The sequence below is a fragment of the Crotalus tigris genome, unplaced genomic scaffold, assembly GCF_016545835.1.
Source record: "Crotalus tigris isolate CLP2741 ecotype Arizona unplaced genomic scaffold, ASM1654583v1 scf7180000023637.1517150, whole genome shotgun sequence".
NCBI lineage: Eukaryota > Metazoa > Chordata > Lepidosauria > Squamata > Viperidae > Crotalus > Crotalus tigris.
In genome coordinates this window covers 972,270-999,239 of record NW_024100094.1, presented here as the reverse complement: position 1 = coordinate 999,239, position 26,970 = coordinate 972,270, and the positions used below count along the sequence as shown (strand labels likewise).

General features: G+C 43.2%; 2 protein-coding genes across 2 annotated transcripts in view; one reads left to right on the top strand and one right to left on the bottom strand.

Annotated features, from left to right (window-relative positions):
• The window catches only part of SYN1 (synapsin I), a 41,902-nt gene extending 40,131 nt beyond the window's left edge, over positions 1-1,771 (bottom strand). The window contains exon 1 of the mRNA XM_039320370.1: positions 678-1,771. Within this exon, the coding sequence (XP_039176304.1) occupies positions 678-1,042 (365 nt within the window). The 5' untranslated portion in view covers positions 1,043-1,771. The remainder of the gene's footprint in view (positions 1-677) is intronic.
• Positions 1,772-15,635: 13,864 nt separating this feature from the next.
• Positions 15,636-26,758, top strand: LOC120297583. The gene is made up of 5 exons (XM_039320373.1): positions 15,636-16,038; positions 20,198-20,357; positions 23,463-23,646; positions 23,735-23,806; positions 25,652-26,758. The coding sequence occupies exons 1-5, from the start codon at positions 15,972-15,974 to the stop codon at positions 25,796-25,798; spliced, it is 630 nt and encodes a 209-aa protein (XP_039176307.1). The 5' UTR covers positions 15,636-15,971; the 3' UTR covers positions 25,799-26,758.
• The last annotated feature ends 212 nt before the right edge of the window (positions 26,759-26,970 follow it).

The following is a 26,970-nucleotide window of genomic DNA, read 5'->3' as shown; positions in this document are numbered from 1 at the left end:
GGTGATCCTAGAAGCAAATGTAAGTAACTAATGAGGAAACAGGGCCATGTCAAAAAGAGCCTAAGGGACCCTATAACTGGATCAGGCAGGGGTGAAACAAAAGAGGCTATTTCCCCATTTCGCCTCCTTACATTACCGCCACCTTTCTTTACATGAAGAAGTTCAATATGAAGTATTTTGGAAATCCCAATTTGCCCCTTCCCCCATCTATAGCTCACAGCTCATTTGAATCTGAATGGGAAAAACCACTGAAGGGAGGGAGGGAGGGAGGGAAGGAGGGAGGGAGGAAAGGAAGGGAGGGAGGGAGGAAGGAAAGAGAAGGGAGGGAGGGGGAGGGAAGGAGGGGAGGAAGGAAGGAGGAAGGAGGGAGGAAAGGAAGGAAGGGAGGGAGGGAAAGGAAGGGGGAGGGAAAGGAAGGGGGAGGGAGGAAGGAAGGAAGGGAAGGAGGGGAAAGGAAGGAAGGAGGGAAGGAAAGGAAAGGAGGAGGGGGGAGGGAGGGAAAAGGCGGGAGGAAGGAGGAGGAGGGAGGGAGGAAGGAAGGAAGGAAGGAAAGAAGGAAGGAAGGAAGGAAGGAAGGAAGGAAGGAAGGAAGGAAGGAAGGAAGGAAGGAAGGAAGGAAGGAAGGAAGGAAAAGCACGGATGGATGGATTTCCTTCTCCCCCTTCTCAGGTCCTTACCAGTCCGTCCCTGGCTCGTCGACCACCAACAGTACTTTGCCGCGTCCCGACGACGTTGCCGAGCCAGCCACCCCGCCGACTTGCTCGCTGAAGGTGGCTGCTGCCGCCGCGGTCGTCTGCTTCACCGCGTTGGACAGCGACGAGAAAAAACCCCCGGCTCCGCCGCCGCCACCGCCGCCGCCTCCGGCTCCAGGGCTGGGGGCAGCCGGTGGCCTTTCCGCTGGGGAGATGCTGCCCGGCGACGGAGAGGTGGCGCTGGGCGGCGGCGGTGGCGGCGGCTGAGGGCGTTGGAGGTCCGTCATGTAGCCGTTGGGCAGGTTGGCCATGAAGTTGCTGTCAGAGAGTCGCCTGCGGAGGTAATTCATCTCGACGACTGGTTTGAGGTCTCGAGGGTTACACGGGCGTCCCGCAGATGGGGGTCGCTATATTGGGGTGTCTCCGGGGGGAAAGATGAGGGGCTCTTCCTCGGGATGACCCCTGGAGGGGTTTCCACCAGAAGCCCTCTTCGAGAAGGGGGGCTTGCCCAGGTGCCCTAGGAAGGGGAACCGCCGAAAAGGCGACCCAGTCAGCCAGCCTCGGGAAAGAGGGTCTTTCGGGGGGGGGGGAGGCTTCGATCGCCGGGCGAAGTTTCTCCCGACTGATTTCCCGGGAGCAAAGCAGCTTGCCGTGGGGACAGAAAGGAGAGCGCTCGCCTACCAGGGCTCTGTTTCGAAGGAGAAGAAGGACATCCGCTCTTGAAGGAGATGGAATTTCGCAGAAGAGAATCCTTCCAACTAGCTTCCTTTAAGAGCGCTGTTTTTCTCGCCTTCTGCTTGCCTCCTGAGGGGAGGATCTATGGGGGGGAAAGGGATTCCTTCTGCCCCTGCGCTTCGGAGAGAAGGAGTGGGGGCTATTTATAGGAGGGGGGGAAACAGCCTGAGAGGGCTCCTCGCAAGTCCTGGAGCCTTCTGCAATCCTCAGCAACCAGCTCTACCTAGTTCATTGGGACCCTCTTGGCAGCAATGGGAGCAACCTCTCTTCTGCAAAACTGATGTAGGGATGCACCATTAACCAGTAAGATCAGGGGAAAACTCAACATTTATCTTCCCTTCCCCCCCTCCCCAGCATGGGAGAATGGTATAGCCTGGTACCCGACAGCACAGATGCAGAATACAGGGAGAGAAGGTGATGCTTATGATGCTATGTTCCCCTCTGGAGACGATGCTTGTTGTGCCAATACCCATAATGTTGATGCTGTCGTCGTGATTGCCAATGTCCAGGGTATCGTGAGACAAATTGGAAATCTTAGTTCCAATGCTGCTTTGCATTTTGTAGGAAAGGAGATGTGACGCAAATCTCAAAATCAGGTGCAAGTCTGCCTCAGAGAGGAAGCATCTTCAGGAAAATCAAGTTCTGAGTTCATGCTCTCACTTTCAGAGGCTCAAGGAACAGACTCCCCAAACACCAAGATCCTAATAAATGAAGCCTGGTTACAATACTTTCACCCAAAAACTGAAAAAGAAGATAATAAATGTCAGTAGTAAATAATATATATATATATATATATATATAATGTGTTCCATGTCCATTATTTATGCATTCGTATATAGCATATGAAGCATACAAGAAGATGCTTTGCAAAGTAACGTGAGCTAAAAAAGGAAGAGTTTCTTCTCTTGATCTTTCAAGTTTCAAAATGGTGCAGATATATGCATTAGGCAGCTGCAGTAGCCAGTAGTTTTCCAGAATGGACCCAAGCAGAAAAGATGGACAAAGTGGGAATAAGGATTCATCATTTACACTATAGACCAAGAGAAAGTATGAGAGCTGGGCTATATACAGACCAACTATATAAGAAGACAAAAGACAGAAATTAAAACATATGTCTTAGTTTCCTTTTTTTTGTTCTGTTGTTGCTTACTGTTTTTCTTTTTACATAAAATGATTTAAATTACATAGGTGGCAGCAACAGAAGGTAATTCACTACTGCTGCCAACATTTTTATTAAGCTTTAAAAGATAGGCAGAAGAAAAATCTTTGACTGATTTGCAGCACGTCAGAAAGTGTAATTCTGTTTGTTTGGCTATGTAACACTTTAAAATTTAATTTAAATGTAAGACAAATCTGACTGATGAAATTAAGATAACCTGAGAGAAAACCCAGATCCCTGAAGCCCGATGTCTGTCCATTGCAAATATTTTAAAATATTAAAAAGCTTTTTAAAGCTGGTTTCTTATCACAACTGTATTTTATAGGGGACAATAAAAGAGTTGCACAGTAAAACTATATTACAATAATATAGCATAAACTGATTTAAAACTGGTCATGGATGTTAATATGTTAATATTAATGTTAATAATGTTAATATTTTAATATGTTAATAACACAATACATAACATAATTCAATCTGGGCATAATACTTATACTTTGCTAAAGCATATCTAATTCTACAGTAATTTACTTGCATGCTTTAATATTTGCAAAACAAAATTTAGCTGTGTCATATATGATGTTAGGCTTATTGTTTTGGTATCTTCATATCTTCCAAAATATTGGGCATTTTATTATCCTTACTTTTCCTATTTTTATATTTTACCCAAGTTTTGAGAAATGTATTGATCTATTGTGATTGTCCTCATATTGCTGATAAAGAAATCTAAAACTGAAGCAGTCAATATCTGTAAAAAATATTATCACAGATGGAACACGGCAGAGATATCATTAAAAAGCAGAACATTTTGAGGTAGACATTGCAAATAAAATAAACCTCCTCACTTCTCTCTCTCTCTCTCTCTCTCTCTCTCTCTCTCTCTCTCTCTCTCTCTCTCTCTCTCTCTCTCTCCCTCCCTCCCTCTCTCTCTCTCAGAGAGAGGGGGGGTTTCATTTGGTTCATAAAATTTAAGCTGCATTATAACATTTTAATGGCACAATAATTGAGGCAGCTGGTCAAAATACAGGATTGTTGGAGTACTATCCATGGTGCTGAAAATGTTAGTATATTTGTCCGTGGATTAACTCTTAATCCTCTGTGCTTCAGAAGTAGGAAATCTGTGATTCTCATAATGTTGTGAATTTAACTCCCAGCAGTCTTAACCAATACATCCAATGATGAGCAATCCAGGGAATGGTAAGTTGGCAGTGTCTGGGACTACTGGTTGTTCTAAAATGCTCTTTCTAGTTTACCAAACACCATCTGAGAAGATAGCTAGACAGATCAAGAAACAAATTACCATCTATGTAACCATTCAAACTTAATACTTATGACTCTTTTAAAGTCTGCTTTAATACCTATATTAATGCTTACATAGTGAAAGGAATATATAAGAACGAAAGGAATGCATTAGACTGAAGTTTATACTCTGGAAATTCAGTGTGTTAATGGACAGGTTGCAAATGGACAGGTTAGAAAACTAGTAATTAGGCTTCTTCATGAACCAAGACTTTTGCCTTAGTCATCTCATCTCATTCAGAAACTTTCAGCTGGTGCAAAATGCAACATTGCCAGCAGTTGATATGTGTATTTCAGGTAGAATGCACATTACATTACATACCAATGTTCCAATATCTCAGGGGCTGCCAGAAAGAAGAGGGAGTCAAGCTATTCTCCAAAGCACCTGAAGGCAGGACCAGAAGCAATGGATGGAAACTAATCAAGGAGAGAAGCAACCTAGACCTAAAATGAAATTTCCTGACTGTTAGAACAATTAACCAGTGGAACAACTTGCTTCCCGAAGTTGTGAATGTTCCAACACTGGGAGTTTTTAAGAAGAGATTGGACAACCATTTGTCTGAAATGGTAGAAGGTTTCCTGTCTAAGCAGGGGGTTGGACTAGAAGACCTCCAAGGTCCCTTCCAACTCTGTTATTCTATTCTATTCTATTCTATTCTATTCTATTCTATTCATATCTGTGCTACGGAGATTGCATTAGTTACCAGCTTGTTTCCAGGTTCACTTCAAGCTGGTGTTGACCTTTAAAGGCCTACATCTACAGTTTATCTGAGGGACCACCTCTTCCAATTTTCATCTGACCATCCCAGCAGATACAACAGAATATGTGTGTTATGGGTTCTGTTGTCTAGATAACTATATTTGGCAGGCCTTGGGCAACAGGCCTTGCCTAATATTGTGTCTACATTGTAGAATTTCTCCCCGCAAAGGTGAGGTCAGCCTCATTATTCCTGAGCTTGCAAAGGTCCCTCAACCTGACACCCTCTGCCTTTGGCAGACCCTCAGATACTGGAATACTGCTATCATATCTCCCCTATTTCTTCTTTTCTTTAGATTAGCCAAACACAAGTTCCGTAGCCATTTTCGTATGTTTTGGTCTCCAGGCTTTTGATCATCTTAGTTGCTCTTCTCTAATTTTTTTTACAAATTCACAATATCTTTTTTGTGATATGGTGACCAAAATTGGCTGCAGTGTTCCAGGTATGGTCTTACTAGGGTTTTATAAAGCAGTATTAATACTTCACATGATCTTGATTCTATGCCTCTGTTTATACAGCCCAGGATTGTATTAGCTTTTTTGGTTGCTGCTGCACACTGCTGGCTCATAGTCAAATGATTGTTGTTGTTGTTTTGGATGGCTTACAAAATGACTTTAGGGGTCGTTGTTGAGAGGTGGGGTCCTTTAGTCAAAACAATAATTCAGTGTTATATTCAAGGCAGGAAATCTGATAGGATATTTTCAGAAAGCTCAGGGTTTGGAAAGCTGAAGCCCTGAAGAATCTGAACCTGCTGTGGTTTTGTGTTTTAAAAAAGTGGATGTTGACAGTAAATTCAATTGCTTCGCCCACAGGCCCTGTGGGAATAGTCTCCTGTTCTTGCTTTGTCTCCTCCCTCCATACTAAGTGGTAATTGCATGTCTCAATTCCAGACCTGCCAGGAGTTCTTTAGGTGTTAATAACACCCACAGCTGGTTGCATGTCTGCCAGCCCTGGCTGTATTTTAAATTACATCTCATTATACTGTTAGAGAACTGATTACTGAACAGTTACTGAACTGACTGGATTGCTTTAAGAGAGAGGGGACAGGAAGCACAGGGAGTTCCTATAGTTATATCTAGGTGGTTTTTGTTGGGGTTTTTTTTTTTGTATTTTTACAGGGCCTTGTCTGTGATGTGTTGTGGGGAGGTGTCTGTATGACTTTATGACAGTTAAGGCAGTTCATGCAAAACATCTTGTATGAAACTGTCCATATTTATTAAGCCACACAGAGATATCAGTGCAACAATTAGCAGTATTGTTCCAGGGAATGGGAGAAATGGACCCCAGGCAGAGATCTGCTTTACTTTTGTATTTTGCTTTTAATATTGCTTTTAATTTTATTCCCAGCTGCTTTGGGCATTTCAAATGGAAAAGTGGTCTCAGTTAAATAAATCTGAACTGCTGAACATAATTTGTCATCTAGCCACGACTGTATGCATGACGGTGCATCTCTATGTATACTCCTGAAGAAAAATCTGTGGAGATATGCAAATTGCCCACCACTGCAGAAATGCTGTTATTCACATAGGATGCTCTGCTTCTTTTTGTGGGACCACTCACATTTTCTAATCCGATGACATTAGAGGACAGGCACCTTAGCAAACATCCAGGCTGCTGTGACTGCAGTGGGTGGGTGGATGAATGCGTGGAATGGAGACGGAGGGAGTATTGTCTGATCAGGCATCACCATAGCAACCATTCTGAAAGAAACTGGAAATCCCATTCTCTAGCCTCCTTTCCTTTGCAAGGCATGAGAGAGAAAGCGGCAGATGAAGGGAAGCAAGAAAAAAACAACAGCTAAATAAAAGCTGATGGTTACTTCTGTCACCCAAGGGACAGATGGGAAAAGCTGGGAAGCACGTTTTCCATCAACGACCTAATAATAAATAGAAGCCGGGTCTTGTTTACGGATGACACTAGATGTCGCTGATGTCCTAATTTCATCTGGTTGAACAAAGGACAGGGCAAACTCTTTTTTGCATCAGCCCTTCACCAAAACAATCCTCTCCAGATGTTTTGGGGCTTTGGTTTCCAGGAGTTCTGGGAGCTCCATATCTGACTGCTGGGAGAATCAGGGGGGGGGGAACCACATGGAATATTGAAAGGCAGCTTTTCCGGACTTGATTTCATCCCAGCTTCACATCTGGAGGGCACCACATTGGGGAAACCTACCTTTGAGTGTGCCATCCATCAGGTACGACCCTCTAGTCATCAAACTGTCCAACAAAGGCATTCCAAAATATACACTTATTTCCAAATATTCTGTTTGCTTGAACGGTCACCAAGTTTTCCTGGAAACAAATCAAGCGGCTCTCCTCCATCCAGATGTACAATGGGGAACTTTCTCTTATTAAATCCCTTGTTATTGTGTAATTAAAGACTCATGAGTATTGCATGGAAGACATGGGGGGAGGGCAAGTGGAGAGAACACATAGTATCAAAATGTGGATGCTTGGTGGGATTAAGGCTGCAGGTTGGATCCAAACCCTCCAATGCTCCACCCCACCCTGCAAGTTCCCTCTAATAGTTTCAGCCCCCTTCCTGACATGTAGTGCCAACTCATCCAAGATCTAGAAATAATCATTCAAGAAAGACAGGGTTTGTACATGACTCATTGCATTTTTCACCCAGGCAAACCAGATCAACCAGCATGTTAGCTCATGCTTCTTCTGGGTAGGCTTTTTTAACTTCAACATGCTGTGCAAACTTGGCCCATGCAGGGAGGTTTTATTCCACACATCCAGAAAAATGAAGTCATGAATGAATACAAATACACTCCACAAGTTTGCCCTGGATTACATGTCGCAGAAGAATGTTCATATGTAATATCGTAACTTGAGATTGCTTTAATTGCTAGGTGGAGCCAATTTAAGGCAAAGAACTATGTAGAAAGGTACATCAATAATTATATATCTATCAATATTGTTCAGTTGGCTCCTCATCAAGGTATGTTAGCAAACCATTCATTTTATTTTCCCAGTTTTTTTAAAAAAATGCATCACTTACACTCTAAAGCCAGTCCCACAAAATTCAAGGAAGATTCTTTCCCATTATTTGACTATAGGATTGTATTTTGAGCATGCTCTAAATGCAATTTTTTTGCTCACTTAGAAGTAAAAACTAATTGAATTATCTGGTTGGGTTCACATATTACTTTTAAGCAGTGTTTTAAAAATAAAAAGTTTATATCTGCAAAGAGAACATTGATAGGGCTACCAGGTCAGGAATGCAAAAATCTGGGGAGTTTTTTTTTTCTAGTCCCCAGAATTCCTTAAGAAAGGGTGGACCTCACATTTTCATTTGGAGGGGCATTTCTGTAAAATATTGGACGGAGGATCAAGATCCTTAAGATGTGCATTTCAACCCTTCAGGCTCCAAGCCCCTCCCTGTTTTGGAGTGAGCTGTCATCACATTAGGCAAAGCCTGGCACAGCCTCCAAGCAAAGAGAAGTTCTGTACCATTTGCTAGAGAGATATGATCTTGGGTGGCAGAAAAAAACGTTATGACATGCCCAAAGCAATCCAGATCTTGTGGGTTCTAAGTTCTCACACCACACAACCCTTTGGTAGTTCTTTTGTAGCTTCTACCTGTAGCTTCCACCTGGCTAAACCTAAGCAGGCCTAAACACAGACCCCTGGAAGACACTTTCAACAGGTTCTGACAGGCCCAGCATGAACTCTTGGCCCAGACGGATGGAGGCCTCACCAGGTGTTTCAGAGGCACCAGCTGGTGAGCAAAAATGCAGCTGCCTCCAGGCAGCATTTGTAGATGAAGGTAAGGGGGGGGGGAATTTCCACTTGATGTAGGAAGACTTCAGATGCAGGAGGAGGAGACAATACAAATTTCTTTAAAGGGGGGAACTGAGAGGCTCTGTTGTGGTGGTGGGATTAGAATGCTAGACTTGGCATTCTGTTGCCTCCTCAGCCATGACACCCACTGAACAATGATGGACCAGCCATTATACCCCAACCTACCTCTCAAGATTGTTGTGAGAATAATATGGGAATGAGCGTCTTTAAGTTCTTCTAGGAAAGATGAAATCTAATGTAATAACTAAATATAGACTATATTGGTGAAAGTGGAATTGCAAAATGTAGTATATTGGAATCTAGTTTAATGAAAAGAAGAAATAAGAGTGACATGATAGCAGTGTTCCATTATTTGAGGGACTGCCACAAAGAAGAGGGGTTCAAATTGTTCTCTAAAACACCTGAAGGCAGGATAAGAAGCAATAGATGGAAACTAATCAAGGAGAGAACCAACCTAGAACTAAGAAGAAATTTCCTGGCAGTTAGAACAATTAATCAGTGGAACGGCTTGCCTGCAGAAGTAGTAGGTGCTCCAACACTTGTAGTTTTTAGGAAGAGATTGGACAACCATTTGTCTGAAATAGTGTAGGATTTGCTGCCTGAGCTGGGGGTTGGACTAGAAGACCTGCAAGGTCCCTTCCAATTCTGCTGTTCTGTTATTCTGAAGCCCAAGAATCCAAACAACCGCTAGTATTATATTATTTTTATATATAAAAATCAATTCTCTTTTCTCATTCATATCTGTGTCACTTACTCATGTACATTATACACAGAGGTGGGGAATCAGCTTCAAATCCTTTTTCAACTCAAGGATTTGAACTGACATTCTGCTTCCCAATTCTAAGATGGAATCATGCCCCACCCACCCTTTTCTGCAATGTTTAAGTCTTTGACCTTGTCTACAATGGGGAAATCAAAGATTCTCCTTCTTTCCTTCTTAGACTGTGGCTGTTTTGGTTGAAAAGCTGAAAGCAGAAATTCTACTTCTAATTTCATATACATAACCACTTCCATCTTAGTCAGTATGATACTGCTGTTTGTCCGTCTCCCCTCTTATTCTTCCTGCCAAACAGCACAACCCATTTTAGAAATTGTTCCTGAACTTTCATTGCAGTATCTTCCTTTCCAACATAGTAAGACCTGAAAATACATTCCTAGGATAGCCCATTTAAGAAGCTGTTGTGGAGTTGTGATACATGGAACACCTTACTGTGTGTTCCTCATTACAAAATACTTCAAATGGCACATGCTCTCAACACATTCTTACCTGCCTTTTGATCAAATGCAGAGGGAGAACAGGAAAGCCATGCTAAGCTCCAGAAGCTCTGCTACTGTTTCGTTTTACAAGAAGTTTAATTTTTCTGCAGTTGAAAGAAAAGCAGAGACCTGAAGAAAACTTTGCAGAGCAATAAATGGGAGATGATGGAAAGAGATACCCTTTAAAAAATGATTGCTCCAGGAGAAATCAGAAACTGTTCTCATTGAAGAAAACTCTACTAGTTACCATCCCATCATTCTCAAACATTAGCTATGCTGGCTGGGTATCCTGGGAACTGGAACCCCAACACGTACAGAGGGTGTTAGATGGGGGGGGGGGGGAATGATCAGGTAGAGGAAAAAAATCTGCTTACATTCATATAATACAGACAATTATTCATAGAACAGAGATTTAAAAATTAGAATGACTCAGTCAGTTCCTCAAATACACAGACAGGAATGGAGAAGAAAGTACCTTATATTCTTCTGCTACCCAGTTTAGTTTTCCTGGACAACTATACTGGGGAGAAAGGGAAGTTTCAGCTCTTTGAGATGGGCCAAGTGAGGGAAAAGACAATGCAATGACTACCCCAACTCTATGTTGTAGAGCAGGGGTCTTTAAACTTGGCTCTTTTATGACTTGTGGACTTCAACTCCCAGAATTCCTCAGCCAGCGTGCCTGGCTGAGGAATTCTGGGAGTTGAAGTCCAAAAATCATAAAAGGGCCAAATTTGAAGACCCCTGTTGTAGTAGAGTATTATAACAGAATCTCAAAAGCCTGTCGATTTCCCTCTGCCCCCCTCTTTGTGGAGTACAAATAGTCCTCAACTTACCACAGTTCATTTAATGACCATTCAAGGTTAGAATGGTGCTGAAAAAAGTGACTTATGACTATTTTTCACAGTTACAACTTTTGTAGCTTCCCCATGATCATGTGATCAAAATTTAGATGCTTGGCAACTGGTTCCTATTTATGACCATTGCTGTGACCCAATGTCATGTGATCACCTTTTGCAACCTTCTGACAAACAAAGTCAATGGGGAAGCCAGTTTCACTTAACAACCAGGATATTAACTTATCAACTTCTCAGTAGTTCACTTAACAATTGTAAGGTCGTGGAATGGGGCAAAACTCATTTAACAAATGTCTCACTTAACAACAGAAATTCTGGGCTCAGTTGTGGTCATAAGTCAAAAACCATTAAAGTGAGATTGAATTTCTGTCTCAACACTTTTCCTTCCCAGGATTCAATTGATATTTACTAAGCAGTTCTTGCATTCGTTCCTCAAAGCTATCTCCATAATCCACTACCAGTAAGTGGGCATCCCTAAATGCACTGAATCTATTTAAAGAAGGCTCAGCTCTCATAACTCTCGTAAGTGCTAGGTTTTTATCCTGGAAATTTGGAATACAAGATGATGCTTTAATCCCTGAGGTTTAGCTGCATAACCACATTTACACATTACCCCCCCCCCCCGGTGATTGTAGGCAGGCACACATTTGGACATAGAAAGCAAAAATAACTTTACTCCCTTCTTTAAAAATAACTGGACTAGTTCAGGACAGGGGTCCATTTGTCTAGGCCTTGGTTAGTCACCACTTAAACATCGTCAACTCTGTATGATGGTAGAAGAGCTGCATCCAGTGAACAAAAGAAGTTGGCAACTCTGATCAGTCAAGCAAGCAAGTGTCCTTCATTACCAACCATTTCTGGGTCTTAGTATGCCCTCTTAACTTGGCTTTCCTAGATTTTGTATCTCAGGTGGACTCCTAATCCCAAAATGATTGCAGGATTATGGGACTAGAAGTCAAGAGCGCCAATATGGAGAAGGCTGATTTGGAATTAGCTGCAGGGAGGCTGAAGAAAAATCAGAGCAGCTTGAGTTGAGTGAGCCAATTTGGGCAAGTCCCTGTTTTTTCTTCCTATTCAGCCTTTCCTTTGCTTGCTTCCCCAGCTGAGATTCAATTTGCTGCACCCTGGCAGCTCTTTATTGAGCCCATGTAGAAGCTCGGCCCAGTCTTCACTCATAGCTTCCCCCTCCTTGCCTACAAAATGCCGAGACAGGATGAGGCGTGCCAGGCACTGGGTGAGGTAGATCCCAGTGTACCAACCAAGACCTGCCCGCCTTGGTGGATATTCCTTCCCTCAGGTAGTTGGTTGGGTTGGGTGGGGTGGGGAAGGCCATGGAATGCAGCTCGACTGCTTTGGGGTGTGCAGGGAGCCGGCCTTGACACGCGCCTCCAGCTGCTTGGCTCGTGGCTCCCTCAGGCCAGGACTCGTGGGCCCCACCTCTCCCCTTTAACCCTGGAGACGCCAGATCCTACTACCAATCCCTGAGTTTCACAGCTAGTTATGGTGGGATTTTTGCATAAACAGCACCCCCCATCCAGAGCAGCCCATTCTTACCATTTACATAGGGAGATTAAACTCTAAAGCAGGACTAGCTCAATTAAAATTTGTCAGTGGATAGCCTTAGGCCACCTGCTGGCTCTCAGCCCCTTAAACTCAAAATAGAGATAATAAGGTATCTGCTTAATAGACTGCCCCTGTCTCAAGGAGGCTTATGCAGGTGTGTATAAAATAGAACTATGGCCATCCATATGTGTAAAAATGCAAATTTGGAAATGTATATTATATAATGGACAGAAACACAGTGCATCCCATCAAAATGGGAAAGATTGGCCAGCTTACAACCAGAGCCTCCTTGTTGGGAAGGACCATCAATTTTCCCTCCCCCAGCTCCAAATTAAAGCCCCCTCCCCAGACACATGGCTGTCTAGTCCTTGTTTGAACACATCCCAGAAGGCGAGTCGACCCCCCCATAATTAATTCCACAGTAAACCTATTCACAATGTTAGGCCGTCTTCTAATTGAAATCCTTTATTCCATGTCCTGCCCTCTGGAACAAGAGAGAACAGGTCTTACTTTTCTTCTCTGTGACATCTTTTGCTTTTAACTATGTAAAGAATGCTTTCTATTCCCCTCTCAGTCCTCTCTGCTCAAGGCTTAGCATATCCAGCTCCCTCAATCGTTCTTCACTTCATTTCTTGTTCTGTGGTCACTTCTGTAAGGCACCAAACCAGACTGTACACGAGCAGAATAAAATGAAAATATTTGCTGCCTGTGATGCTGCTTGATGCTGTCTGAATTCTGCATTGCCTTCATCTGTAGCTAAATCACATTGCTAACTCATTCTAATTAATTGGGCCATTCAACAATCTGGATCTGAAGAGGAAATGGTGTTTCAGAGGACACAAGAACTAAGGAGAAATTTTCTGACAGTTAGAACAATTAACCAATTGGAACAACCTGCCTCCAGAAGCGGTGAATGCTCCAACACTGGAAGTTTTTAAGAAGAGACTGGACAGCCATTTGTCTGAAATGGTAGAGGGTTTCCTGCCTGAGCAGGGGGTTGGACTAGATGACCACCAACTTTATTATTATTATCGATCATCGCACAGTCAGCCAGATGTTCAGACTGGATTTGGCATTTCGTCTACCTATCGAGTCCTTACCCAGGACCTGGGATAGGCAGATGTGGATGTTTGATGGTATTACAGATATCGTCGCAGGATGGACGCAGTTCCTAATAAGGCCGCCTTTTGCAATTGACTAATAGCGAATTTGTCAATGCCAATGGTGTTCAAGTGGTGCTCCAGTTGTTTTGGGATTGCACCCAAGGCGCCTATGACTATTGGTACTACCCTTGCTTGCTTTTGCCACAGTCTTTCTATTTCTATTTGTAGGTCTTTGTATTTTGTTATCTTATTATTATTATTATTATTATTATTATTATTATTATTATTATTACTACTACTACTATTACTACTACTATTAAGAACCTTTGGGAAGCATCCCTCAGACTTAAATTCATTCTTTCCAGGAACCATAGAAAAATGTGAATTATGTAGGCAGCTGTGAAGAGGACAATATCCCCTATTTGCTTTGAGATTTTTTTTCACAAGTACCATTATAAAACCAGATAGTCCTCACAAACAAAAACATAGACACGTAGAACACAAGATTTTGCTTTCTCACTGAAGAACCTGCGTTTGTCACTGTTAAAATTCATGTTGCTATTTTCACTTCTTTTCTCTAACTGATCAAATTCTTGTGAAACTGAGTTTTGTCTTCTAGTGTATGAGCTACTCCACCCATTTGCAGACATGCTAAACCTTTCCTCCACCTCTTTATCTAGGCTGTGTTCTTGTTCAGTCAGCAAACCAGATGTTCATTTTGGATGAGCAAATTCGAAGCACCTCCTTAGAATTCGTTGCCTTTCAACTAAAGTAGGCAGCCTTTCAGACAAAGGGATAAAGTGCTGTGGAAAAGAGAACCTTTGGCAAGCCTAATGCACGCTCGGCTTTGCTACCCATCAGGATTTGCTGGGAAAGATTTAAGCTACCGCATCTGAAGCACTGTTAAATTCTAAAATAGGATTTTCCAACCTTGCGCCTCTCACATGTACCGGATTTAAGTTCCCAGGATGCTCAGTTAGCATGACAAGCTACAATCCATCTAGAGAATTATTGAATTGGTTGAAGTCCAACACATTTGGAGGGCATCAAATTGGGAAAGTTTTCTTTAAAACAGAGTGTATATCTGAGCTTCTCCAAAATCAATTTAGGAAGTTTCTCCAAGCATCCTCCATTCCCATCAGACCTCTGTCCACTTCTTATTCCAAACTCTTCCACATCCCTCGACTTCAGAAATAAACATGTGCACACGTGCATACATGCATTTGCATAGCCCAGTGTTTCCCAAACTTGACAATTTTAAGGCATGTGGACTTCAACTCCCAGAATTCCACAGCCAGCGTTGCTGGCTGTGGAATTCTGGGAGTTGAAGTCCTCATGCCTTAAAATTGTCAAGTTTGGGAAACACTGGCATAGCCAAATGCACACACATGCATGCAGATAACCACATGCATACAGGTGCGAGAATGCGTGCACACATACACACACTCGTTGCTTGTTGCCCAGTCCAACTGAAGATGCATGAATGTTTGTTACCCAGATTTCGTGTCATTTTAAACAGAATCTATAGCTTGTGCCAGAAAGCTTTCCAGGAGGTATCCCATGTCAAACTAACAATCCTCTCATCTTTCTCCCACTCTCTAAGCCTGTTGACATTCTCATGCATGAAAATCCTGAATAACAATTCTCTCATTTCTTGACTTATACCAGTAAGGTATCCTTCCAACCAACAGCTTTCCTTTTTTCCACTGGTCTTTTCAGGATCTTGGGGGCAGGGGAAGTAAAGGAGCCCCCCCCCTTCCAAATTCAAAATGTAGGTTAGTATTTGAAATAATCATGTGGACCAGTCCATTTGATTAGTTGATTAATGACTCTTGAATTCTTCAAAAGAGCTCACATTTTCTACTTATCATTCTTTAAAAAAGAAAGCAATATTTTAAAAAATGAAATTAAGCTGCTGCAAAATTACCCGGTTCTATTCTGTTTTACTGTATTATCGGTGTATGGGTAAGGCCATGAAAAAAATAAAAAATAAAAAAAGTTATCAGCACCACCAAAACTAGATTAGCAAGTCTTCCCCAAAATAATAGAGCTCTTCTGACAGTTCCTTTCTTCTCTTTGTTCCTGTCAGCAATGAATTTCTAAATGCAGATCATTTCTCTGAAATTGATCACATGTTCCCTAATAGAGCCAATATTTCCTACTCCTTTTGGACCCCCACCATGCCTGCCTCTGCCTTTTACTTCCATTCCAACCCCGCCCTACACACACACACACACACACATACACACACACACACACACACACACACACACACACACACACACCCCGCAAGGGAATGGCACAATCCAGGCACACGCACTTGCCCGGAGGGGGCTAAGAGGCTTGGAGAGGCGTGTGTCGGGCCTGTTGTGACTGGCCAACTGAAGCCCCACCCCCTTCAGAGGCACACTCCAGAAGTTCAAGAAGGGAAGTGGCATGCGCTGCAAGGGTGTGACTTTTGTGAAAGAACAGCCTGCAGGGCCCAGGCAGTTGGTCATCCCTTCCCTTCTCTGAAGAAAGGGGACACTTTCAATGCAGGAAGAGTAGGAGGAAAGAGAGAGAAAGAAAGATTTAGGGCTGACATTCCCCAAGTCCCTGCTTCGTGAGCATAAGAAGGCCTGAAACATTTAGATTCTGGGGACCACCTCCTGGATACCCCCATTCTGAAGCAGAGTTGATATTTTTTGCAATTGTCTGGGGTCAGCATCTATCCTGTGGGGACAGTCCCTTCATCCAGCAGTGATGGCCTTGGCTGATTTTCATTACACCACAGGGATCAGCAGTGGATTCAAAGTCTATATCTTGGAAGGTGAGCATTTGAAAACCTTTTTCCCCCCTGTCTTCTTCTATGGTGCTTGGCGATTTTCAGGCTTTGATTGAATAGTTCAGGATTGAACTGGCATCTGCTCAGGGGCCAAAAACTGCTATGAGGGAGGGGTGTGGGAGACTTTTATTAATTGAAGAGTAAGAGCCATCAGAATCTGTCAGTTCCAATGTCCAGCCTTCTCCTTAATTCCCGGAGGGCACTGGGGTAGAATGATTCAAGCATGTGTGCATTTCACTGAATCTGGGTGATCCAGTCCCGAGGATCAATCAGATCAGGAAAGTCCAGTTTGAATGGGAAGAGCTTCTTTGCAGCAGCTGCTGTTACTCCTGCAGAAGACAGCTTGACAATCTCCTGAGGGCATGAAAATTCATTCATGAGGCTCCAGTTGACCAGGGGCCTTCTTGGACCAGCATTCCACCTTTCTATCACCCCTGTTCCTTCCCAGGACCAACTGCTATCCTACTTAAAATACTATCCGTTGCCACCCAAACCTGTCTCCTTCCACCAAAGCAACCAAATCCACTCTCCATCTCACTCCATTTTGTCTTTTTTTGTTGTTGTTGTTGTTCACCCTCTAAGCTGAAATAATCAGCGTTGGAAATGCAACAGCCTCCAGTGCACAATCCAAATTTTAATAGGTTTGCTTTCGTTAATACTGATTTTTTTTTCAACCTCATTGTATTCACTTTTTGGAGCTCCAACTTCTTTGTCACCTCGGTGTTGTAATCAGTCCCATGGGTTGCCTTGTGCAGGGCTAACATTTGAATTGGAAGCTCGTTGAGCGAGAACACGTAATACTATATTTAGCAGAAAGAAAGAAGTGTTTTCCCTAAGGAATTTATTTTCAAATTGGGAGAATTTGCTTAGATTCCCTAAGATATGGCCATGAAAACAAATGAATGGGGGGGGGAGAGTTTTCTGTGTAAAATTTCCTTTTGATATGGGTTGAGAAAGTGTTAATAATTTAAATTCAGAGTGGTCTTTCTTTGCTGTTGCTGTGGTTCTTATTTACTCTTTATGAAAATAATGATTTGGGGGATCCTCATTGTGGAATGAAAGCACTCAGATTTAGCATCTGTAGAAGGGAAACCAAGTATTGAAGAATCTCACCGTTCAAGTCATGCACAAGCGAGCACCAAGTGAAGATCTTGCAGCACACCATGTTTTGTTTGTGGACTTCAACCTCTATGTCAGGGGTTCTCAACCTTGGCAACTTTAAGACTTGTGGACTTCAACTCCCAGAATTCCTCAGCCAGCTTTGCTGGCTGAGGAATTCTGGGAGTTGAAGTCCACAAGTCTTAAAGTTGCCAAGGTTGAGAACCCTTGCAGTCTATGGCTACAAAGGGCTCTTCCAAAATTACTCTTTTTCTTTCTCCAAATTTCGACCAACCAAGGCCCCTAATTCTTTGAAACAAAGGAAATCTGGCTTGCAAATTGGCCAAAGTTCACCGCTAATTAGCAAATCCCAGATGTAAAAATGCAGGTCCTGATGCGCCTCTTATAAATGTGTGTCAAACGCCATACCAAACCTGTCTGAACAGGAATCATTCATCACAGCCATTATGCCACCTACTTTAATAAGGGTAGGAGAGTTCAGCTTAAACATCTTCCCGGAGGGGCAATTTAGAAATTCAGGGAAAGTGTATGCCTCAGCCTGCCAAGAAAAGCATTAGATCTCCTTAGCATGCAGGTGAGGAAGGCTACCTGCCTGAACAAACCAAGGGTTATACCAGTGGACCATATCCAAACAAACAAGGAAGAACCAGGAGGCATCAATTAAGTACTTTTTTGATGTTCCATATGTATGCTACGGGTCATATAAACCTATAACATCTGCGTTTATGACTCATCTCCATTCCTTTGGATGCCATAGCAATGTGGAGTTCTGCAATTCCGATGCCATGTATTCAAATTGCCTAATTCTGCACATGCTGCATGCCCACCCTGGGCAATGTTGCGGGTTAAGTGGCAAAATCATGACATTTCTCCCAAGGCATGATTTCAATCAGTCTGGCAATATTGCCTATATCAGAGAGAAGTATTTAGGTGATCTTGGCTGATCCATGAAAGCTAACCGAGCTTGGAACTGGTTGGTATTTGGATGGGAGACCAAAAGGAAATCCCAAGATTATAGACTGGACTGGGAAATCAGAAAAAAAAAACATTGTAAACGAAGGCAATAGTGAATTACAGTACTTACATACTATAGTCAAGAAAATTACATGGACATGCTCATATAGTCATATCATAATAATTTTTTTATCATACCATACCATAGCACAGCAATCCCCAACCTTTGCAGCCTGGTGGGCTGGTTGGGAGGGAAGAGGGGAACCCCGAGCTATGTGAGCAGCGGGCTGGTGCACACACACACGCAGCTCCACTAGCGCGAGCAGTGGGCTGGCGTGCCTGTCCATGTACACCAGCCCACCTCTCAAGCGGCCTGGTTTTGAATAAGCCACAGTCCAGTAGTGGGCCACGGCCTGGGGATTGGGGACCCCTGCCATAGAACACCATACTGTTATCATTGTTAGATACTGGGAACAGGGCAGAAAAGTTGGAAAAGTCATGTCTTGCCTAATTCTACACAAATCAAAGACATGATTTGAACTCTGGAGGGGATAGAATTTCTAGTTCACAGCTGGAACTTGAGGAGAGTTTAAACTGACAGGGAATATTGAAAAAGTCTGAACTGAATTAAAGTTAGATGCACTCTGGATGAAAACGGGGACCTGCGAATCAATTTGGTGTAGTCTGGCCCTTACAACATTGTCAGGAAACTTAGTAAAGGTGATGGCAATCATCCTTGATTAGCTAAGATAGCCTCAACAAAGAAGGGGAGGGAATCTATGACAGTTTTATGAAATGTCTATTCCAGAAATAATAGGACCTCTGGGAATAGGGACAGGTGGTACATTAGGAATAGCTCCCTTCCATGGCACAATCTGACATTTTTTGTTTCCCGCACACCCAGTTCAACACCTAATGTCAAAAGCAATAAATGCCAAAAGTACTTGCTTTCCTTTGACAGGAACTGAAATGAAATGATATCCATTTGTTAGTTTTGACACTATTTCATTCTCCAGTGCTGCTTGGGAAATCAAATGTTTCAGGGGAAGGTTTTTTCTATGCAGCTGCCTGCTTCAAATTCCCCAAAGTCCATGCGAACCTGTCTTCCCATTGTTTTCCTATTATTTTCTCTTACCAGAAAAAAAAAATGAAAGAGAAAAAGGTGTTGCTGAAAGGCTTTTTTTCTATGATCTATCTATCTATCTATCTATCTATCTATCTATCTATCTATCTATCTATCTATCTATGTATCTCTATCTATCTATCTATCTATCTATCTATCTATCTATCTATCTATCTATCATCTATCTATATCAGCGGTTCTCAACCTATGGGTCGCGACCCCATTTGGGGTCGATCGACCATTTTTCGGGGGTCACCAAAGAAGGCGATCTGCCATTTTCTCCCCTCAGGGGGCGGCGCCGCGCATGCGTGCCACGCTGCGCATGCGCAGAACGTTTGTGTGACGGGGGTCGCCATCACACAAACGTTGAGAACCGCTGATCTATATGTATATATATATGTGTGTGTGTGTGTGTGTGTGTGTGTGTGTGTGTATTTCTTGATATGGTAAAAATACAAGAGAAAAATCATAACTGAAAGAAAATAATGAATAATGAAATAATGAATGAATAACGAAAGAGAAAAAAGTGGAGTTGCTGAAAGGCTTTTTTCCCCTGTGATAGATAGATAGATAGATAGATAGATAGATAGATAGATAGATAGATAGATAGATAGATAGATAGATAGATAGATAATTTTATTTCTTGACATGGTAAAAATACAGGAGAAAAATAATAACTGAAGAAGACTCTCCTATCTAGAAGAACCCACAAATCTTTAACCAAGCAGACTATTTTTTTTAAGCCATAATATATCAGTGCCAAACATGGTCTTTTCAAACAATGGGTGACATTCGTAACATCAACTGAAGGTTTAAAAACACAACCCAGAAGTTCCAATTTAGCGCTTGCTTGCAGCCTTCTCTAGCACTGAAATACAACCTCCATCCCCCCCCCCCCACCAAGTTTTCTCCACTTTTCTCAGCTGCCCTCCTGTTTCCTCTTGCCAGGCCACTCTTCCTTTGAGAACCAGCAGAGGTTCCACCCCCTCCCACCCTACCGGCTGCCCACGTGTCCCATCAAGCGCAAGGCCAGCCTTGATGGGAGAAGAATTCCTGAGGGTCAGAAGGCATCCAAAGCCAGGCGATTGTCATGCCTGCCTGTTGCCGCGTGAGTATACTTTAGTTGCACAGTAGGGGGCAGTGCAGCCCTAAGAGAAAATCCGACCCAGGGACTGAATCTTGGTGTTGAAGTCCCAAAGGTGCTTTTTCAGGACAACCATGACCTGGATGATGAGAATCTCACTGAAGAATGACAAGCCTTTGGGGAAGCTTAGGGGTTCTATTCTATTTTCTGTGTATAACGATCCTGCGAGGTAGCTCAGTGGTATCACTTCTATATTGCATAGAGAGGACAAAGAGGGACTTAATGCAACATGTGCCTTTGATTATAAGGTGGGGGGAACACCATAGGAGGAAAAATACATAAAGAAGCATACCTATTTTGAGAGTTGCCTATTGGAGTTTGCAAGAACAGTACAAAATTTAGGGTAAAAATGTTCTGGCTTATAGCTCAGCTTTTCACCCAAGAGCTGAAATCTCCTGTTGGGAACACAGTTTTATTCTGTGTTTATTTTCTATCCCTAGAAACTTTTTTCCACCTATAGCAGCATTAACTCTAGGGAGGTCTCTCTCATCCTCTTACATGAAGACACACGCAGATGGTCCTCAACTTGTGACCACAACTGAGTCCCAAAATTTATGTTGCTAAATGAGAAATTTGTTAAGTGAGTTTTGCCCCATTTTACAATTTTTTTTGCCACGTTTGTTAAGTGAATCACTGCAGTTGTTAAATTAATAACACAGTTGTTAAGTGAATCTGGTTTCCCCATTGACTTTGCTTTTCAGAGAGTTGCCAAAGGGACACTGAATCTGTCGTAAAGATGAGTCAGCGGTCAATCATCCAAATGTAAATCATGTGACTATGGGGATGCTGCAACAGTCATAAGAGTGAAAAATGGTCATAAGTCACTGTTTTCCGTGCCATTGTAACTTCAAATGGTCACTAAAAGAACTGTTGAAAGTCGAGGACTACCTGCACTCCGTTTTATGCCAGTCACATCACAACCTGCCAACGTATGGCCTTGTCATTTCAAGCTGCTCCTGGCTCCTCAGGACAGTTTTAATTTTCTTCTCCTTCCTCAAAGAGATACTCCTGTTTTAAGAGGTTTCTTTCTTTAGGCAGTGACTTCAGACCTGGCTTTGTTCTAGTTTTTTTCGTTTATCTGAAAAGCAGAATTCCTGGAGAAACCCTAGAAAAAGTCCAAATGATGGGTTTCCAGATGTCAGCTAGAATTTTTTTCACCCTCTCCTTCATTCCATAGCTGCTAGGATGGATAAGTGCCAGTGAATAAATTCCCCTGTGAACATGTCTCCAAACGGTGGGTCAAAATCCACACATCCTTTCAGAAAAAACAGAAGCGGGTTGAAGGTATTCTTTGCCCAAAGGACCCACTTTAGCAAACCTGACATTATTATTTTTTTTTTCAAAAGTTTAAAATTCTAGTTTCCAATTGATATATGGTCGTTGTCTAGAGGCAAATGTTTCCAATTTAATAACATTCCAGTTTAAATGGCACACTGTGAATTTTAAATCCGGTTGCACTGGGTGAGTCATTAATCTCTGAACTTCAATTTCTCATGAATAATATAAAAGATTAAAATATATAGGCTATCTTAGATCCATTTCACTTCTGTTTATATTAAATTAATGGGGGGAAAAGAGACCGACCAGTTGGATATGAGCCATATGTTAAGCTGGAAAACTATTCTGGGAACTGCTTCAAGGACTGAGGGGCTTATCTTATCTTAAAGCAGAAAAGCACACCTTGAAATTCCACAGCCTATCTAAAAAAGGCCATAAATGGATGCTTTCTTAAGGTGACACAAAAAAGAACATGATTAAATATAATAAATCTTAAATCAAATTTAATATTTGTCCTGGTCTGGTCCACATTTTTAGACCTAGCTACCCTCCTTACCTTTTCGACCGTCACACCAAGTGCAGAAGGTGGTGTAATATCCGCACACGCACAACCCAGAGGTCGGTATCCATACATTACATGCCTCTTCCTGTTCTAGAAGTTACATTCCAAAAATATATAAATCATCCCTGGAACAATGAGTAAGCCATTACTGGAAGGAGCTGGGGGTGTGAAGAGAGGAAACAGGCCTGTCTGTTTTGAATATCATCCCTATCTCTGTTTAAAAGGTAGCAATCGTATCAAAGCACAGAGCCATAATCTAAGATCTTTTGTCCATGATTTCCTTTGTTGATGCACAAAGTGACCTATCCTATCTTGTGTCTGAAATAATAAACTGAGGTGTCTTCCCTCCACATTTTTATTTATCTACTTATTAGTACTATTTTGATAAATAACTCAATAGCAATGAACATACCTAATGTTCCATCCTCCTCCTATTCCCCCCCCAACAACAACCCTGTGAGGCGGGCTGGACTGAAAGAAAGGAGTTGGCCCAAAATCATCCAGTGGCCTTTCACACCTAGGGCAGGATTAGAACTCAATAGCTCGTGGGGTAGGCAACCTTGGCTCTTTTATGACTCATGGACTTCAACTCCCAGAATTCCTGAGCCAGCCATGCTGAGGGGAAAGAGAGAGTTTCCAAGCTGAGCCAGGCTGGCTCAGGAATTCTGGGAATTGAAGTCCACGAGTCATAAAAGAGCCAAGGTTGCCTATCCCTGAGTCCAAATATTTTATCTTCACTGTGGTGCGGTGTGGTGCTACATCAAAGAGAAGTCTTTCCTGCAGCTGTGGGATGAAAGACTTCTCTTTAATCTACCAACGTTAAGCTGCACGATGAGGCCTCCTTGGTGTTAGACCTTGGTACGGATATGACACTCTGCACGTGGCTCAGAAGCACTTTATTACTACTACTCAAGCGATGAGACTGACCCTAAAGTCACAGAACAGACTCCCCCAACCGATCTGATACCGTCTGGTTTATAGGTTCTAAAAACCCGGTAATCATCCCAGTTGTACCCTCTCCGTCATTTCCGGAGCTCTCCGGTTGGAAAAAGCTTAACCAATTTGTTTATTTTTCTCTCTTGCAATCACCCTTCCTCTGAGTTTGGAAGGGTGGGGAGAAGGGGGGGCTATGGGAAAGATGCAATTAATCCCGCTCGGTGAAGCCTAGAAAGCCTCCCTGCTGATGAGTGACAGTTTCTCTGTGTGTGTCTCTCTCTCTCCCTCTCCAGCTCTCTGGAGCAGGTGGCCCCTCCTGCAGCCGTCCCCGTGGCCCCCATTGCCGTGTCCTGCGTCTCCACTTCCAGCGCTGTTACTTGCAGGGATTCCCGGGGGCTTCTCCCCTCCTGTGCACAGAAACGCCCCCCAAGGGCGCCCCTCTCAGAGCCCGCCCTCACAATCGCCCAGCTGCAGCAGGTAAGTCGGCTCAGTGCCCCCCCCCTTTTTTTTTTTGCACCGCTCCTCTTTCTGACTCCTCACATCCTTCTCTGGCTTGCTCTTTCAGATGCGACCGTCGGTCATCACCTGTGCCCCGCGTCGGAGCTGCCCGGAGGCGCCGCCAAGTCCCAGCTCCCCAGTAAGTCTCTTCCCGTTTCCCCACTCGCGCTTCCTTTCGTTCCTTTGAGCCCTGCGACACCATGTCTCCATTACCGACTGGGAGTTCCCACCCTGCAAAGGGACCGGGGAAGCGCCATCTCTGGTGGGGACAGCTGGAGCATTTTTGGTTGCTGAGCACTTGAGTTGCGATCACTAGACAGCAGAGATGCTACCACGGCTGCAACTACAAGGACTTTCATGAGTCCCCCCTCATCCAGCACTGTTGTGACTTTGAGCCCTTGGATCACCAAATCTTGCAAGTCCTCGACTTAAGACCACAACTGAGCCCAAAATTTCTCTTGTTAAGTGAGACATTAGTTAAGCGAGTTTTGCCCCACTTTGCAATCTTTTGGCTTCCTCCCATTGACATTGCTGGTCAGAAGGTTGCAAAGGCTAATTACATGACCTTGGGACACAGCAACGGTCGTAAGTACAAACCGGTTGCCACACATCTGAATTCTGATCACATGACTCTGGGGGTGTTGCAAAGGTCGTCACTGTGAAAAACGGTCATAAGTCATTTTTCAGGGCCGTTGTAACGTTGAACAGTCACTAAATGAAGTGTTGTAAGTTTGAGGACTACCTGTATACCCCTCCTTATAGTTCAGTGAATTAAGGAGTCATCTGGTATTTGCCTGACTTCCAAAAGTTGCCTCTTTTTTCTGGACTGGAAAAAAAAATTTCAGCCCCTTTTAACAACAGCAACAGCACTTAGACTTATATACCGCTTCATCAAGCTTTACAGCACTCTCTAAGCGGTTTACAGAGTTGGCCTATTGCTGAGTCTGTAAACCACTTACCTTCTGCCTAGATTACCCTTCTTGCATAGACTGGTGGTCCTCATCTTACAATCATTTGTTTAGTGACCATTCAAAGTTACAACGGCACTGACTGAAAAAAGTCACTTGTAACCATTTTCCACACTTGTGACTGCTGCAGCATCCCCCCCCGGTCACGTGATCGAAATTCGGACGCTTCGCATCTGGGATGCATTTATGACGGTCGCAGTGTCCCCAGAGTCACGTGATCAACTTTTGCATCCTTCTGAGAAGCAAAGTCAGTAGGGAAGCCAGATTCATATAACAACTGGGTGACTAACTTAGTAACTGCAATTTGATTCACTTTACAACCGCAGCAAGCAAGGTCATAAAATGGGGCGAAACCCACTTAACTATCTTGCTTAGCAGCAAAAGCTTTGGCCTCAGCTGTGGTTGTGAGATGAGGACTATCTGCATCCATCAAGTTCACCTTTCTTGTTGGAGAGTCCTCGGTGCTCTCTGAGCGTGGTTGTTCGTTTATAGACGTTTTGTTACCAGACTAGGTAGCATCTTCAGTGCTAGAAGGGAGTGGGATTTCTTTTCTGTTTATATACAGTACTTATCCTGTCGGTGTTGTTTTCTCCTTGGAAAATTCTTGATTGTTCAGAGAGGAGGATCTACCAAAGATCGCTCTGATAGATCCATGAACAAAGAGCAAACCCCACTCCATGGTGTTTCTGGGTTTAGATAGCAGTCAAGATCACTTAAGTCGGAAAGAGCCATCCCTCAGCGGAACTACTGTGTCTTTCACCATATTAGAGTTAAGTACCATAACTTGACCGATCCGTTTTTAGAGATCAGAGGAGGAAGGAAGCAGGAAAGAGGACATTTAAAAAAGGGGATGTGGAACCATGGCCTTCCCATTGACGCTGCAACACGTAATGAACTCCTCACTCCTATCAGTGGCTGATAACTGGACTTCAAATTAATCCAGGATAGATGTAATCTTAGATAAATGAAACCAGAAGTCAAGGTTTCCCAAGTAACCTATTTCCCTTTCTCCCTAGCTCTCCCCAGCCAAGCAGAAGAACAACATGACCTCCAATTCTCCTCGCTCTCAAAGGCTTTGTCCATGGAATACCAGCATCTCGGCTTCATTCAGCAGAGCAGCATCTCCCAAGCAGACAATCAAAGAGGCAGACAGGAATCTCTAACCTAGCTTTTGATAGCTTAGTAGTCATTGCCCTTGGCCTGGGGGAGTCCTCTTCTACCCCTGAAGCAGCCTGTCCTTCTTAGGACTGGGCCTCAAAATCATGCTCACTTCTTCCCCTTTTTTTGTATCTTGGTAGCCTACTCTGTTCCTACACCCTAAACCTGGCTTAGGCATCTTGGTGGTAGCTGCATCCCTGACTTTAAATCCATGTATGTGAAAGCTCCCCTCAAAATAGAGAATTGTCTTGCTAATCTCCACAGGTGAGCAATCTTCTAGTTCAGCATTTTGGTTCCAGTAAAAACCAGCCGTATGCCTCCTCACAACAGGCAAGAGATGACATTCTTTGTCCTTGCCATGTGGTGCTTGGGTATACCTTTATATACTAAGGTCCATTGGGTTACTGTCTCTACCAATGTTTTTCGGCTTTAAGATGTGTGCATCTGAATCTCCAAATTTCCCCAGCCGTCATTAAAGTTTGCCAGGTTTGAGAAATCCTTTCCTATACCAATAGTCATCTCAGAATCCTTTGGGAGTGAAAATAAATCCTCTCAGCAGAAGAAGGGGATTTAGGAGTAAAAAAAAACCTCAGCCTAAGGAGGAGAAGACAAATCGAGCCCAATAATAACTGAACACAATCGTGATCCAGGAACATCAGAAAGAGGGGAACAGAAAACTGGAGGAAATGAAATGGCGTTTCCTAGAAAAAGGAAATGGCATGGCTATCTGGAACCTAGCACATTTTCTTGCAGATCCTACCTGTCATAGCAATCATCCATCAAAGAATCGTAGCAGTGTGCATGGTGTCAGAGTATGTGTAAGAGGCATGTGCGGGCTAATAATACAGATAGTCTTCGACTTACAATAGTTCATTTAGTGACCGTTCAATGGCACTGAAAAAGTGACTTATGACCATTTTTTACACTTATGACCATTGCAACACCCCCTTGCTCATGTGATTTACATTTGGAAGCTTGGCAACCGGTTCATAATTATGACGGTCGCAGTGTCCCAGGGTCACATGATCAGCTTTTGCTACCTTCTGACAAGCAGAGTCAATGGGGAAAGCCAGATTCACTTAACAACGGTGTTACTAATTTAAAAACTGCAGTGATTCCCTTAACGACTGAGGCAAGAAAGGTTCAATGGGGCAAAACTCACTTAACAAATTTCTCA

Excerpts from the sequence above, each read along its gene's own strand:
- LOC120297583 (XM_039320373.1), top strand. The coding sequence starts at position 15,972 with ATGGCCTTGGCTGATTTTCATTACACCACAGGGATCAGCAGTGGATTC. Across the intron at positions 20,358-23,462 it reads TCATGCCTGCCTGTTGCCGC|CTCTCTGGAGCAGGTGGCCC; the intron begins GTGAGTATACTT and ends CTCCCTCTCCAG. Across the intron at positions 23,807-25,651 it reads CGCCAAGTCCCAGCTCCCCA|CTCTCCCCAGCCAAGCAGAA; the intron begins GTAAGTCTCTTC and ends CTTTCTCCCTAG.